Source organism: Eupeodes corollae, chromosome 1, assembly GCF_945859685.1.
Source record: "Eupeodes corollae chromosome 1, idEupCoro1.1, whole genome shotgun sequence".
NCBI classification, from domain to species: Eukaryota; Metazoa; Arthropoda; class Insecta; order Diptera; family Syrphidae; genus Eupeodes; species Eupeodes corollae.
This window is the reverse complement of record NC_079147.1, coordinates 203,177,502-203,190,124: the sequence shown is the minus strand read 5'-3', so window position 1 is coordinate 203,190,124 and position 12,623 is coordinate 203,177,502. Positions and strand designations below refer to the sequence as shown.

At 31.3% G+C, this 12,623-nt stretch overlaps 1 protein-coding gene across 1 annotated transcript in view; it reads right to left on the bottom strand.

Moving 5' to 3' along the window:
• The window catches only part of LOC129942865 (protein crumbs), a 28,245-nt gene that overhangs the window by 7,801 nt on the left and 7,821 nt on the right, over positions 1–12,623 (bottom strand). Inside the window, exons 2-4 of the mRNA XM_056051975.1 lie at positions 1,962–2,096; positions 1,694–1,903; positions 639–1,634 (exon numbers count right to left, since the gene is read on the bottom strand). Of these exons, the coding sequence (XP_055907950.1) occupies positions 639–1,634; positions 1,694–1,903; positions 1,962–2,096 (1,341 nt within the window). The remainder of the gene's footprint in view (positions 1–638; positions 1,635–1,693; positions 1,904–1,961; positions 2,097–12,623) is intronic.

The window sequence follows — 12,623 nt, the reverse complement described above, 5'->3', positions numbered from 1 at the left end:
TTTTAGGGAAACACTATTCAAGTTCTTTTCTTTGTATTTTCAACGTACATCTTTTATTTTTCAGCCATTTCGACGGAACTCCTCTTCTTTTTCTACGTTGATCGCTTTCTTCCGGTAATTCTACCTCGACCTCCCCCAAAATATTGTTAGCTTTGTTTTACAAATGAAATTTGTTTTAAATTTAAGACTCTTACAAACGTTTATATTACTTTCTTAAAGAATGAAAGAATACAAATACATAGAGAGAAAACTATAAACAACATCACAAAAGGTTTCAGCCATGACATACAAAATAGAAGAAATAGAAGAACATATAGGATAATCCACTTAATGTCAAATGGATTTCTACTTAAAAGATTATTTTTTCTTTCCACTCGTTTAAAAGTTTTTGATTTCTACAGTCTTATTCATGTCAATACCACTTTTGGCATACCCACTTACCCAAATAGTATATTATGACTTGGGGTGGGGGATACCGATATGGTAATTTGATTTTAAATTATTTGTTGAAGCATTGTTTTTAAGTTAAGCAACATTGTTAATTTCAGTTTTAAAGACCCAAAACACTTTTATGTGCTATCAAAATATATAAATATTCTCAAACACTATACAATCATATTAATATAAAAAAAGCTTACCAGTTGTTCCCGGCTTGCAAATACATTTTCCACCAATGCAGTCCGAATCAATTGGGCATTGTGGGCAAGGTGGACCTTGTTCACAAAATACTCCTGAAAAGCCTGGCGGACAGACGCACTGGAAATTACTCTTCTTATCCAAACATGTACCACCATGTTGACATGGTTGGAATTGACACTGGTTAATTGATAGCTCACAATTAACTCCACCCCACCCGGGTAAACATTCACATGTATAAAAGCCATAAGTGTCAAAACACTTTCCGCCATTTTGACAGGGATTTACTTCACATTCGTCGATGTTGTTTTGACATAAAGTACCCGAATAGCCAGTTCCAGCACAGTCACAAGAGAACCCATTTACCATGTCCATACAACGGCCATTATTCATGCACGGTTGTGAGGCACAGTCATCGGCGTTTATATCGCAAATTTTACCCGTAAACCCTTTGACACAGTTACATTCCGTTGTCTTTGCTCCTGTTGGTACCCAACAGGTCCCATTGTTAATACAGGGGTTCTTCTCGCACAGCGGGTGAATGCTTATTTCATTTTCGCATGATTGACCAGTGAAATTAGGTGGACAATAGCACTGATAGTCTCCACGTTCGTCCTCTTGACAGCTGCCACCATTTTTACATGGATTTGACAAGCATGGAGGCCCAGTGTCGACTTCACAGTTTTTACCGGTATATCTTGTGGTACAATGACATTCGTAGCTATCCACTCGAGATATACACGATCCGTGCTGCATGCACGGGTCATGTAAGCAATAGTCCATTTGGACACGTATAAGCTTATCGTGGTCACCACAAGGCCCTGGTGCAAGGGGACAAGCACCAAAGGCAACTCCCTGAGCATTCATTGAGCTAGCATTGAATATAAGTCCAGGTCCATTGAGCAGGCAGCCAGAATAGGCATTGCCTAAAATGAGAATAGCTGCCTCGTTCTTGACATCCTGATTCGTCAAGAACTGTGAGTTATATGTTGAATTTGCTATAAAAGAAAAATAATATTAATCTTGACGAGCAAAACGATTTCATTTTGGGCCTTACCAATTATCATAGATGAACGATCAACAACTAAATTTAAGTTTCCGTATTCATATTTGAATTGTAAAGTGTGCCACTTATTGTCTAATAACTTAAATGGTAAACGTGCATCCACCCGTGCATTTGGTCCCGTGAAAGTCACCTGTACAAAGTCACTCGACACTGAGAGCCATAGAGTGTGTCGATTGTATTGCTGTGAGAAGATTTCACCTCCTTAAAATGTAAATAAGAATAAAAATATGCATTTCAAGAAAACAAAAAGATACTTTACCTCTGCAAGTCCTAAAACTAATTGCCGAATGCCCCCATATTGGCATTGGCGTTAACAGTCTCAGATAGGCTGATCCATTGAAGTATGCCTCTTTAGAATCACCAGTTGCTTCTGTCTTATGCACTAAATCTAACGCTGAAAAAATATAAAATGGTCTCATAAGTAAGATCAACTATCATCGGTAAGGTATAAAGACATAAAAAGTGTACTTTTTTTAACATCGTCTTAAGTAATTGACTTTGGCCTGTGGATCTATCTCACAGATAAATGGTTTGAGCATACAATTTAGTTATATCGGATGTCTCTTAATCACACCAGACTTTCTTTCTACTTATGGATATAAATGAAAGTTGTTACTTGTTGCTTTAGCATGTTTGGTTAATTTAAGTTTTTTATTTCTTTTTCTAGAGAATCCCATTCGCATATGAATATATACACAATGAGGTATGTGCATTTTAAACCCCATGAAACAGTTAGCAGTCGAATATTTTAATTTCTTTTTTTCATTTTTATTAAGTTGAATTATAAATCGGATTGGAAAAAGTTGCGTTTTAAAATTGTAAGTATAATATTATTGCATAAACTAAGGTAGACATCATTTGCTCAAATGTGAGGCTAATTTAAATTCATCTTTTTGTAATGTTCAGTTAATTAATTTTCTAACAAACATAGTGTAGTTACTTATACATGTATCTAGTATCTTTGCATTAGAAATTAGATTGCAATACTTTTCAGCTAAGAGTTATTCCCGTTTGCGCCTTCTGGAATATAAAGTTTTTATAAACGATGATCTTATATAGAAAAATGTGTTGAGAACTCAACGTGAGTAAAGCTGTTTGATTAGACGAACTCTTTATAGTTTGTTAATTTATTAATTTTTAATTTATTCAGCTTTATTTTATTAGAGTTAATTCCTGCTCTTCGTGAGTGTCGTGTTTGTATGTTATAACAGTTAAGTGCAAAATTACTGTGTAAGTTAAGTTTTTTCTACAATGGCAATGGCATTCAAAAAATTAGTATTGTGTAAAAGTAATATTTACAAGCTGGAGGAGGGTTTTAGTCTCCTCTATTTAGCCATTCAAGAAGTAAATTTAAAGTTAGAAGACTCTAGGTCAGCATAGTGGGAACTAATTCTGTATATCGTTAACCTTATTTCAGACAAATTTTTTAATGATGCCAGTTATTGTTATCATTGAAAATATTGTCACGATATTAACTTTGTTATGTTTGATACCTATTAAATTTAAGCTAATGAGGTCTAGTAATAGCTATCAGTAAAATCGATCAGTAAAAATTAAATCATGAAAATTCCGAAATGTTTTATTGATGAGTGTTTATAGAAATAAATAAGTGTACGTCATTTAATTAGAGATATTAAATAAACGGGATCTCAGCACTTCCTATATGCTGTTGATTTTCTCACTGATGCCATCGGAACAGTACAACATTTAAAGCCATAAACAAAATGAAATTTAGTTTCAATTTTATAGTCAGCTGTTCAGTAAAATTTAAATTTAATTTAATGACATTTTAGCTCTAACATGTTTAATAATGTAAAACAAATATTTCATGAATTATTTTAGTGATAGCTATAACCGGCGCCTAACCTAAAACCTAACATTTCAAAAAAATTCCACAATGAATGGTTTCAATGATGAAAACCAATGATCAGTTTTAGATAACATAAGGGACTTGCAATCAACTGTATTCTTTTAATGCGAATAAAGACCAAGGTAGGTAGTAAATTTTTCAGATGTCAGCAATGTCAAACTTTGGACTTAACTTGACTATCTTTTAACAAGTCTTTAATACGTTGTGTTTTCCAATAAAATAGGGGAATCTTTAACAAAAGAATTTAAATACAATTGTGGATTGAATGAATAAATCACAGAGTTATGAAGTCCATCCTTTACTTGAATGAAACAACATGATCAGCTGACATAGTAGACTTTATTTGATAATAAGACGTTCTTTTTTAATTTTATGTTAACTATTGTCAATATCCGTGAAGCTTAAATAATTAGATGGCGCAACAGGGTTTAGAGAACCAGGCCCTAGTGGCTTACAACTCTCAACCATTCCTGTTTGCGAGTCAAGTCAAGGATTAGGGAGACCTATAATTTTAATGCCAAATCCAAACGGATAATTTGAGAAAGCACTTTCCATGACAGCAATTACTCTTGGAGAATTTGTTAGTTCCTCAAAAATGGCAGTACCCGTGAAAAAAACATTTTTGTAAACTGTTGGCTGCGTCAATCTTAGACAGATAAGGTATCTGGTTCCTTTTTTGTTAGTGTTCAAGAAATCCAAAGGTATCCAAGAATTTCTGGGGTATGTAGGTATCTGACAGAACAGCTGATTCAACACATGGTTGAATTTCAAAAAACTTGAAAATCGATTTCAGCTTTTTGTATTTGTTGGTAAGCAAAAAGATACAAAATGTTAGTTTAAGTTGTATTTAAGGATGTTCTGTACATAGAATAGACGATAAAGAAGCTATTTGCCTCCGAACTTTAGAAGGTAATTGTAATCTATTTGTTTAAACTTCAAAATTGACTTTTCTTCTCGTTTTGTAGATGACCAATTTGCTAAGTCTTACCTCCAGTCTATCTTACAACAATTTTGTTTTCGAAGCTTAAAGTTTCTCTGCTTTTTTGTTGTTATTTTTTGACAGCTATCTCAATACAGCTATACAACTCGTTCAACAAGGTATCTAAAAATCCACCTATCCAAGATACGAAAACGAGATTGAACGCAGTCATTTTCGTCTCTCAGTGTTAAGATGTTAACATTCGTAACAATATAACGTCATCACATCGTTTTTAAGCTGATTTGAAAGTGCTGAACTGTCAAAGTGAAATATTTGTTTTCATAGTCATATTTTTAACCTGAACTAGATTCTAATTTTAACATCCAGGTTAGACACAGCTGCTATTTATAAAGGATTTGGTAGCTCTGTTTAGTTATAGGTTTAAGGTATATTCTAATACAATTCTGGCACATTTTCACTTCATTTCCATTTTCAAATATCTTATAGAGGGAAAAAAAAAACAAAATACGATAGCTGGAGAGTCAATTTTTGTTTAGCCCTCGAAACTAGCTTATAGAAATTCCATGAAAGTCGCATCTGTAACAAAATGTTTGCTTATTGTGGTGAATATAAGTCTAGTAAATAATACATTACGTATGTATGTTAATTTGCTGAATATTCTAAGCGTAAAATCTTAGCGCTTATAGATATTGGCAAAGTACGATCTTCAATGTTTAGAAGGTCAATTCAAAATTGGAATACCTTCCATAGAAATCGTCGTCATCCATTTTAAAGGGGTCGATTCGGGTTAAGTAGCGCTTTTGTTTTCTATTGGATTTTACCATTCCAACATTCAGCCAAACGTCAAAATCTTGATTGATTTTTAAGTCTACTATTTTTTTTATTTCTATTTTAAATCTTTTAAATAGAATGTCTCGCATTGTATTTTTCTCAATTAGTTTGTTTATTTTTAAAGTTTTAAAGAGTTACGAACAACTTAAACATAGGTTCGATCGTGTTCATTTTTAGACTCTAGGTTTATGAATAACCAAACTAAAACTCATCAAAGCACTTAAATCTTTAATGTTATAGTAATACGCGTTTATAGCAATTAGTAAATGTACATCAATAATTTAACTTCGCTAACTCTAAGGTTTTTCTTTTCTAATGCTAAAATTCTCTAGCTTCGATTTGGTATCTAAAATAATTATAGATAGATACATATAATAATGTTCCCATAACGTGCGTAAGATCACCCTTATTATTATCACTCTCCACATAGCAGTATATTCATACGAAGATACCTACATATTTATGCCAAGTAAAATCTACTTATGCAAAACTATTTTGCCGGTTGGTGCCATTCTTTGACCCAAAATAAAACAAAGCGTTGACGAAGTGTGCACCTTACCTAACTATCTGTCTATAGTGCCTATATCTTTACAATTTTCATTTGAAGCAAAGTAAATGAAGTAAATTGTAATCGGCAGTAAAATGCATATTATCGCATTATTTGAATGTAACAAGAATAACGGAACTCAAAATAAACAAACATAAATAAGTGACTGCTCTACTGTGCTCCAGAAAAGTGCAATTAGCCAAACGCCTTAAGGTAAACGACATGGAAAACGTAACCCTTATTCTATAATGTTACACCCCTCTAAACCTATGAGAACATACATGCATTACTATATGGGTAAAACTGTTTCCCCTTCATTGCACTTTATAAAACTTGCATTCACAACGTTAAATGAGAAGGAGGCTGGCCCCCGACCGGACCCGGCCCCAGCCTTAGCACTACCACTAGCCTTAGCCCCCTGCAGTGAGAGTACAGGTGGGCGGTTTGAAATAAAATGACTGCGATTTTTTCTACTGACTTATTACATTGGAAAGTATCTTTAATGTCTCCATTTCATAAAGGTACTCTCGTACAGGTATAAAGAAGGGAGGCACTTCCCATGGAACGGAAGATAAAACGAGCTTTGGCTTATTTGCTGTATTGTGTATCGGACTTATGTTCAATGTAAAGTATAAATGTTCCATTCGATACCCTCCAAACACTATTGATTTTTTTTTACAACCCTGCTATGGGGTTACTCTTGGGTTAATAGGCTTTTTTATATATAGAAGAGAAGCAACTAACGTGCAACATGTACTATAGATTTGCAACTTGCAACGTTTTGTTTATTCTATTGATAGTTGAAAAGGAATGATTCAACTATATGGGAGAGACGAGGAAGTTGGTGTATGTAAGGGAAGGAGGACAACTCTGAACATATATGACTGAATTGGCCTTGTAGTCTTATGAGTTCATTAGGCCATGTGAAGGGATTGACTTTGTTTTCTATTGTATTCCAGTTTTTCCGACTTAATGTGCGGGCGCCCGATTGTAGTAGTAGTAGATATTATTGTTTTGATTCCTTAGCGTCAAAGTATTTTTTTTGTGTGTGTGTTCAAATAGCTTTGAATAGAAGTATTAAAATATTTCATATCAAGAGCTTAAAATGTTACTTTTTGACCTCTTCATAAAATAACATTTTCTACCGGTTTTAAATCACTTACGATAAGAATAAAATCAGAGTAAAAGTAGGAGAGTTTTTAGTTCAAATGAAAGTTTGTATAAATGTCAAAAGCAAAGAAAACTATGAATAGTATTGTTCTATGATCAGTAATTTTTTTTAATATACATACATACATATATACGCGACTTTTAATGCTTTAAATATTATTTCGTTATAAAACTTCCAGAAATAGTAAATTAGTGTAACTGGGGCAAAATTGTCAATAACCTATCGTAATGTACTAAGGATATTTTTTAGATAGTAATTTTATAAATATTTAGCTATTAATACCTGTTCAAAAGCTTAAATCCTTTGGAAGAAGTGAAATAATAATTAATTCTTATTAAAGATGTTCGTTAAAATACATCTTAATATTCATAGTGTGTAAAAAAGAGGACCAATTCAAATCTGGGGATCGGATCTATGAATTTCAAATGGCAGTTATTCAGAAGTCATGTATTTAGAAAATTACTAAGAGTTAAAGTAGACATTTTTAGTTTCAATTTTAAAAGAGAGAAGGATGCAAAAATTGATACAAGTTAAGACAATCTTCTTTTATCCTAGTACTTAAAAAAATAAATAAATTAGGTGATGGTGCAACAGGGTCTAGTGACTTACAACTCTCAACCATTCTTGTGTGAGAGTACTGTCATCTGGGATCCCCTAGTTCCCCGTACTGTTTGAAGCCGAATCCGAATGGCTAATATGAGGAAGCACTTTTTACTGACAAGAATTACTTTTGGAGAATATGCCAATTCCTCGTAAGAGACAGTACACTAAGATGGCACAGGCAGTAATTCAATCCAAAACCTCTGGCATGACAGTCCAACGCACTAACCATCAAGCCACGGGTACTACTTTTTTTTTTAGTACTTACTTACTAAAATCGCTGCAGGTAGTTAAAGTAAAAGTACAAAATAGTTCACCTTGTGCTGTTTATGACCGCATAAAACTCAGAATCAAAAAATAAAGCTGAAAAGGGTTTTAACGAGTTAACAAAAAATACATTGAGTATAAATCAAAAGATGACGAAATTGCTCAAAAATGGAACCATTTTTTTAAAACAATATTCATCAGCTTCATACTATTGTTTTAATTTTATGGTGCATTTTGTAATTATTATTCTATAGAAAAATGGCAAAAGTTGCATTTCAAGTTGAATACGTGCCTAATAGTTTCTAGATGAATAAATACGGAAATCCCAACAATCTTTTTAATTGCATGCCGTGAAGATATTAAACCACCATAAAAGTGATAAGTAAACATCATGTGTCTAATTTTTCTTTCATAAAACTACGACTCACTGTTTTTCTTTCTGTCTAGTATATACACTTCACTTCAACGGATTGAGCACAAAGCTTTTAGAAAAATAGTTTTTTCTTGCGTCGACTGAATGGACTCAAATATTTAAATTGTAAATAAAAATCTTTAAGAAATGCAATGAAAAAACAGTTATTTTAAATTTTTGTGTTGGGTACTATCGTTTTTATTCATAATGAGTACATAGGATTGATCTGGCTTGAGATCCTACAGACTTTTTAAGTATTTGAGCAAAACGTATCTCTAGGCTAAATAAAAAGCTGAATTACGTTTTTTTTTTGCATCTTTAAACCGTTCTTTTTTGAACAATTGTTAAATTTTTTTGTTAAGTGAAAATAATTTTCAAGTTTTATTGTTTTGAATTGTTGGAATTTGTTACAATCAGTTAGGAGTGATAATTGTTAGAAATTTTTGAATAGTCAGTATACGAATAATGAAATTTAAACAAAATATGTATTTAACTTAAATTCTCAAAATAAAGAAAGAAAGAAAAATAAAAGCTGCTCTTAATTTGTTAAGAATTTTGATAAAAATTATTGAGATAAATTATAAAACATTTAATAAAGCAAATATTTAATTACTTTTCTTAACAAAAAGATGAAAAGCAAAGAGAGAAATCAATAAAAAACATTAGTTTATTGTATAATGATTAAATGATGAATTTATGGCTCTTTTTTTTAACTTTTAAAATCATTGTCTTCTCCCAAACCAAACAAAAGCAATAACTTGTTTTGAATTTAAATATACACTTGAGAACTCAACACTTTTAACTCAGCTTCCAAGGTGAGTTGTGTATTATTACAAATCTTTATCATTTGACATTGCAAAGATAATTGAAGGACTTGATGCCTAGCCCATCAAAATTAAACTTCTTCGCAATTAAAAAAAACATACGCGTCCCATTTTTAACGGAAATGTCTTCCCGTTGTTGGTTTATTGGAGGTGTCTTCAGAAGTTTTAATCGTTTGAAATGATTTCAGAATAATCCTATTATGATGGAATTCGTGATAGGACTGAATAAATAGTTAGTAAAACAAAATAATTTATTGTATATATGAACAATAACAATATTCGTTGTCTATTTTTAAATATTGTAACTTTTATTATGTATCAACACTTTAAATATCCTATAGATATACTGGCCGGAAGGTCAAATACGTGCACTGAAACACTATTTTAAAGGTTTTGATACTTTTAGAGCTTCTGCATTAGCTAAATTCAAAAGACTATTGGTCAAAAAATTTATAAATTCAATCTTTCTCACCTGAATTCATATTTTAACCAATAATCAAGTGTTCTACTGGACAAAAGGTTTCTTAAGTATCCTTTAAAAGAGAGAACCAATTCCAAATATTTGGAGCATACAATATTACTTCAAACACTTTAACTGTTAATGTGTCAATAACCTCAATACACTCTTAACTAGTGGAGATAAAGGCTTTGGACCTCTTAAGTTGTTTTCCGATGTGGACTTGTTTTCTCAAATGATTAATTAATGCACAAGATCAAATATTAAACAATAAAACTTAGAAAATGTTTATGCTTATTCAGTCGAAGCGGAGTGTATCTGTAAATATGTTTGTATGTGCATACGTAACGTACATATATGTATATGAATAAATATATAACCATAAAATGCATAAAATCATTATTAAATATACAACAAGTAATATTAAGCATGCGTTGCAAATATAAATGGCCTTTAAGATGATGGAAAATTGCCAATGCAACAATTTACTGCAAAATTAAAATAACAATTATTTAACTTGAAGGTAGCTTTTCTGTAAAGAATTCTATATTATTACATAATTGTTAATATATTATTGACTTCCTCTTAAGAATAAGTTTACACTGTTTAAGTAATTTTTCATCATTAAATGTCAAACAGCTAAAGAACCTTTTAACTTGATGTTTATTAATTTACAATTTAATGACAAAACAAATGAGTTATTTCTCACAATTTTAAAACCTGTTTAAGAATTATTTCACATTTTTATTGATAACAGTGGTCGTTATTTATGACGACAGTAATTTTTTTTGTTTTAATAAAATGCACGACTTACTCTTATTACTGAATTGAGTTGATTGAAACTCTGTTATTGTTTATCTAATAGTGTATAAAAATTACATTGGAAAAGTCGCTTAAGATAAAATAATAAAGAAATTAGGCTCGGTGTTGTTTTTGGATTTTTAATGCACCAAAAATTCCGAGCTGTTGTTTGTGGTATTTATTTGAAAAAAAGTGCAATCTATTTTATTTTAATTGTACCAGCTGTTAAAAACGAGTTTTAAGAAATTACTGTGAAATTTGTATAATCTAAACATTTTGTAACTGATTATTTTTTATTTTTGTATTATTTTATGCGTACAAAACAATTAAGCTAATATCAGACTGCCATCGTAAATAGTCAACGCGTTGACACTCTGACGTTAAGTTGACGTAAAAATCTGTCCCAAGGGTTTCCCGTCATGTGAGCGTCAAGGATAAATGCTGTCAAAGCTTTGACTATAGCACATTGACGCTTGTGCTCATTTTTAAGTCAACGTGTTGACACATTTGGTGTACGAGTAATGTTAAGTTAATGCTACTTTGACCCGATGACTCTTTTTTGGGACTATCGGTCATTGCAATAACTGAGCCCCAACAGTTGCAGAACAGAATTTAATACCGAGTCAACGCATATTTTTAATGTATTTTTGTATCAACGTACAATATGGAAACTAAGTTAAAAGATTGTTTCATAATTTAATTTCTAAATACATTCGGATTCTAAATATTTTACGTTGATTTATTACACATTAAATTTTTAATATAAAGGCAAATCAACGAATTGACAGTGATGATTAATCACGTTGACTCATATACCCCTAAAAGCATTTTGGGACAGCATTGACTCAAGGGTGTCATTTGTGTGATAGTCAACGTTTTAAGCATTGACGAGGTGAACTTTGACGGTGCTTCGTCACAGAAAATTTTGATTTTTTTGTGACGTCAGAGAGACGGATTAAGATTCTTGGGACTTTGAAAGGTGGACCAATGTAAACATGTTTATTTTGACAAATCGTAATAAATACAATAGAAACTAGGATTAGAACCACACTGATAACTTCTCATTCGTCTGTAGATAGTTCCAAAAAATGTATAAAATATTAATTACAATGTTTTTTTTATAATATACAAAAGTTCGAAGTCAATATCTTTCCTTGTTCTCAAGATATTTGATTCGAAAATTACCTTTAACAGTTTTTATTTGTTCTGTATATTAAGTTTTCGATTTTTTGTAAGAAAAGTTGTCCATTGGATGTTTCTTAAAAAGAGTTAACAAAAATAAAAATTCCATGTGATAAAATATGTTTGGTTGCAACACGTTTTTTCTCGAGATATTTTAGTCGAAAACAAATAATTTGTATCATTTTTTAAAGTTTTTTATTACTTATATGTTTTCTCGGGATATTCGAGGCGAAAATCAGTTTTTACCACATTTTATTAAATGTCAAAAACCAATTGTTTTAAAACAACCTATTGTTTAGGTTGTTTAAGAATTTGCTGCAATAACCATCATTCCAAGGATTTGCCTTTTATTAAAAAAACATGTCTTAAAAGTACAGTTCGTGAAAATAAACCAAGCAAATACACTCAAACGGACCTATTAATTGAACTATTGACTGAATATTTCCATCCAATGCTTATATAAGAAAAATTGTACAGGTGTCAAATGGAATTCGCAAAATGCCAAGTTAAAGTAGTAATTTTTATCTAAGCAAATTATTAACAGATAATAAGATGTTAAAATCTAAAATAAGGTTAATCATTTTTTGAGTTTAGTAATTTGCTAAAAAAGTTTTTAATATAAATTCGAAACCAATGCCTACATATAATTTTAGTCAAATCAATTTTAAGCCTGGTTTTTGTTTCAGGTTTTTATTTTTGTAAGAAAACTGCTACTATTTTTTCTATACTATATCACTGACGGTGCTTGAGATATGGCCGACGAAAAAAGGTATCTTGAGGGTACGGACGTAAGGACATGTGGATAAGCACATACAGACTCTTTGAAACCACTAGAATTGTCAAATTTAAAAGTTCCTATGAGAAACAATAAAATCTTCTTTTTTTTTAAGATTTATTTATTTTACTAAAATTTGTAGTATTTTGAAATAGTAAAAAAATGTTATAACACAACATACTTAGGCAGTTGTATCCGTGGCGTAATGGTTATCGGTTGGACTGTCATGCCATAGGTTTTGGGT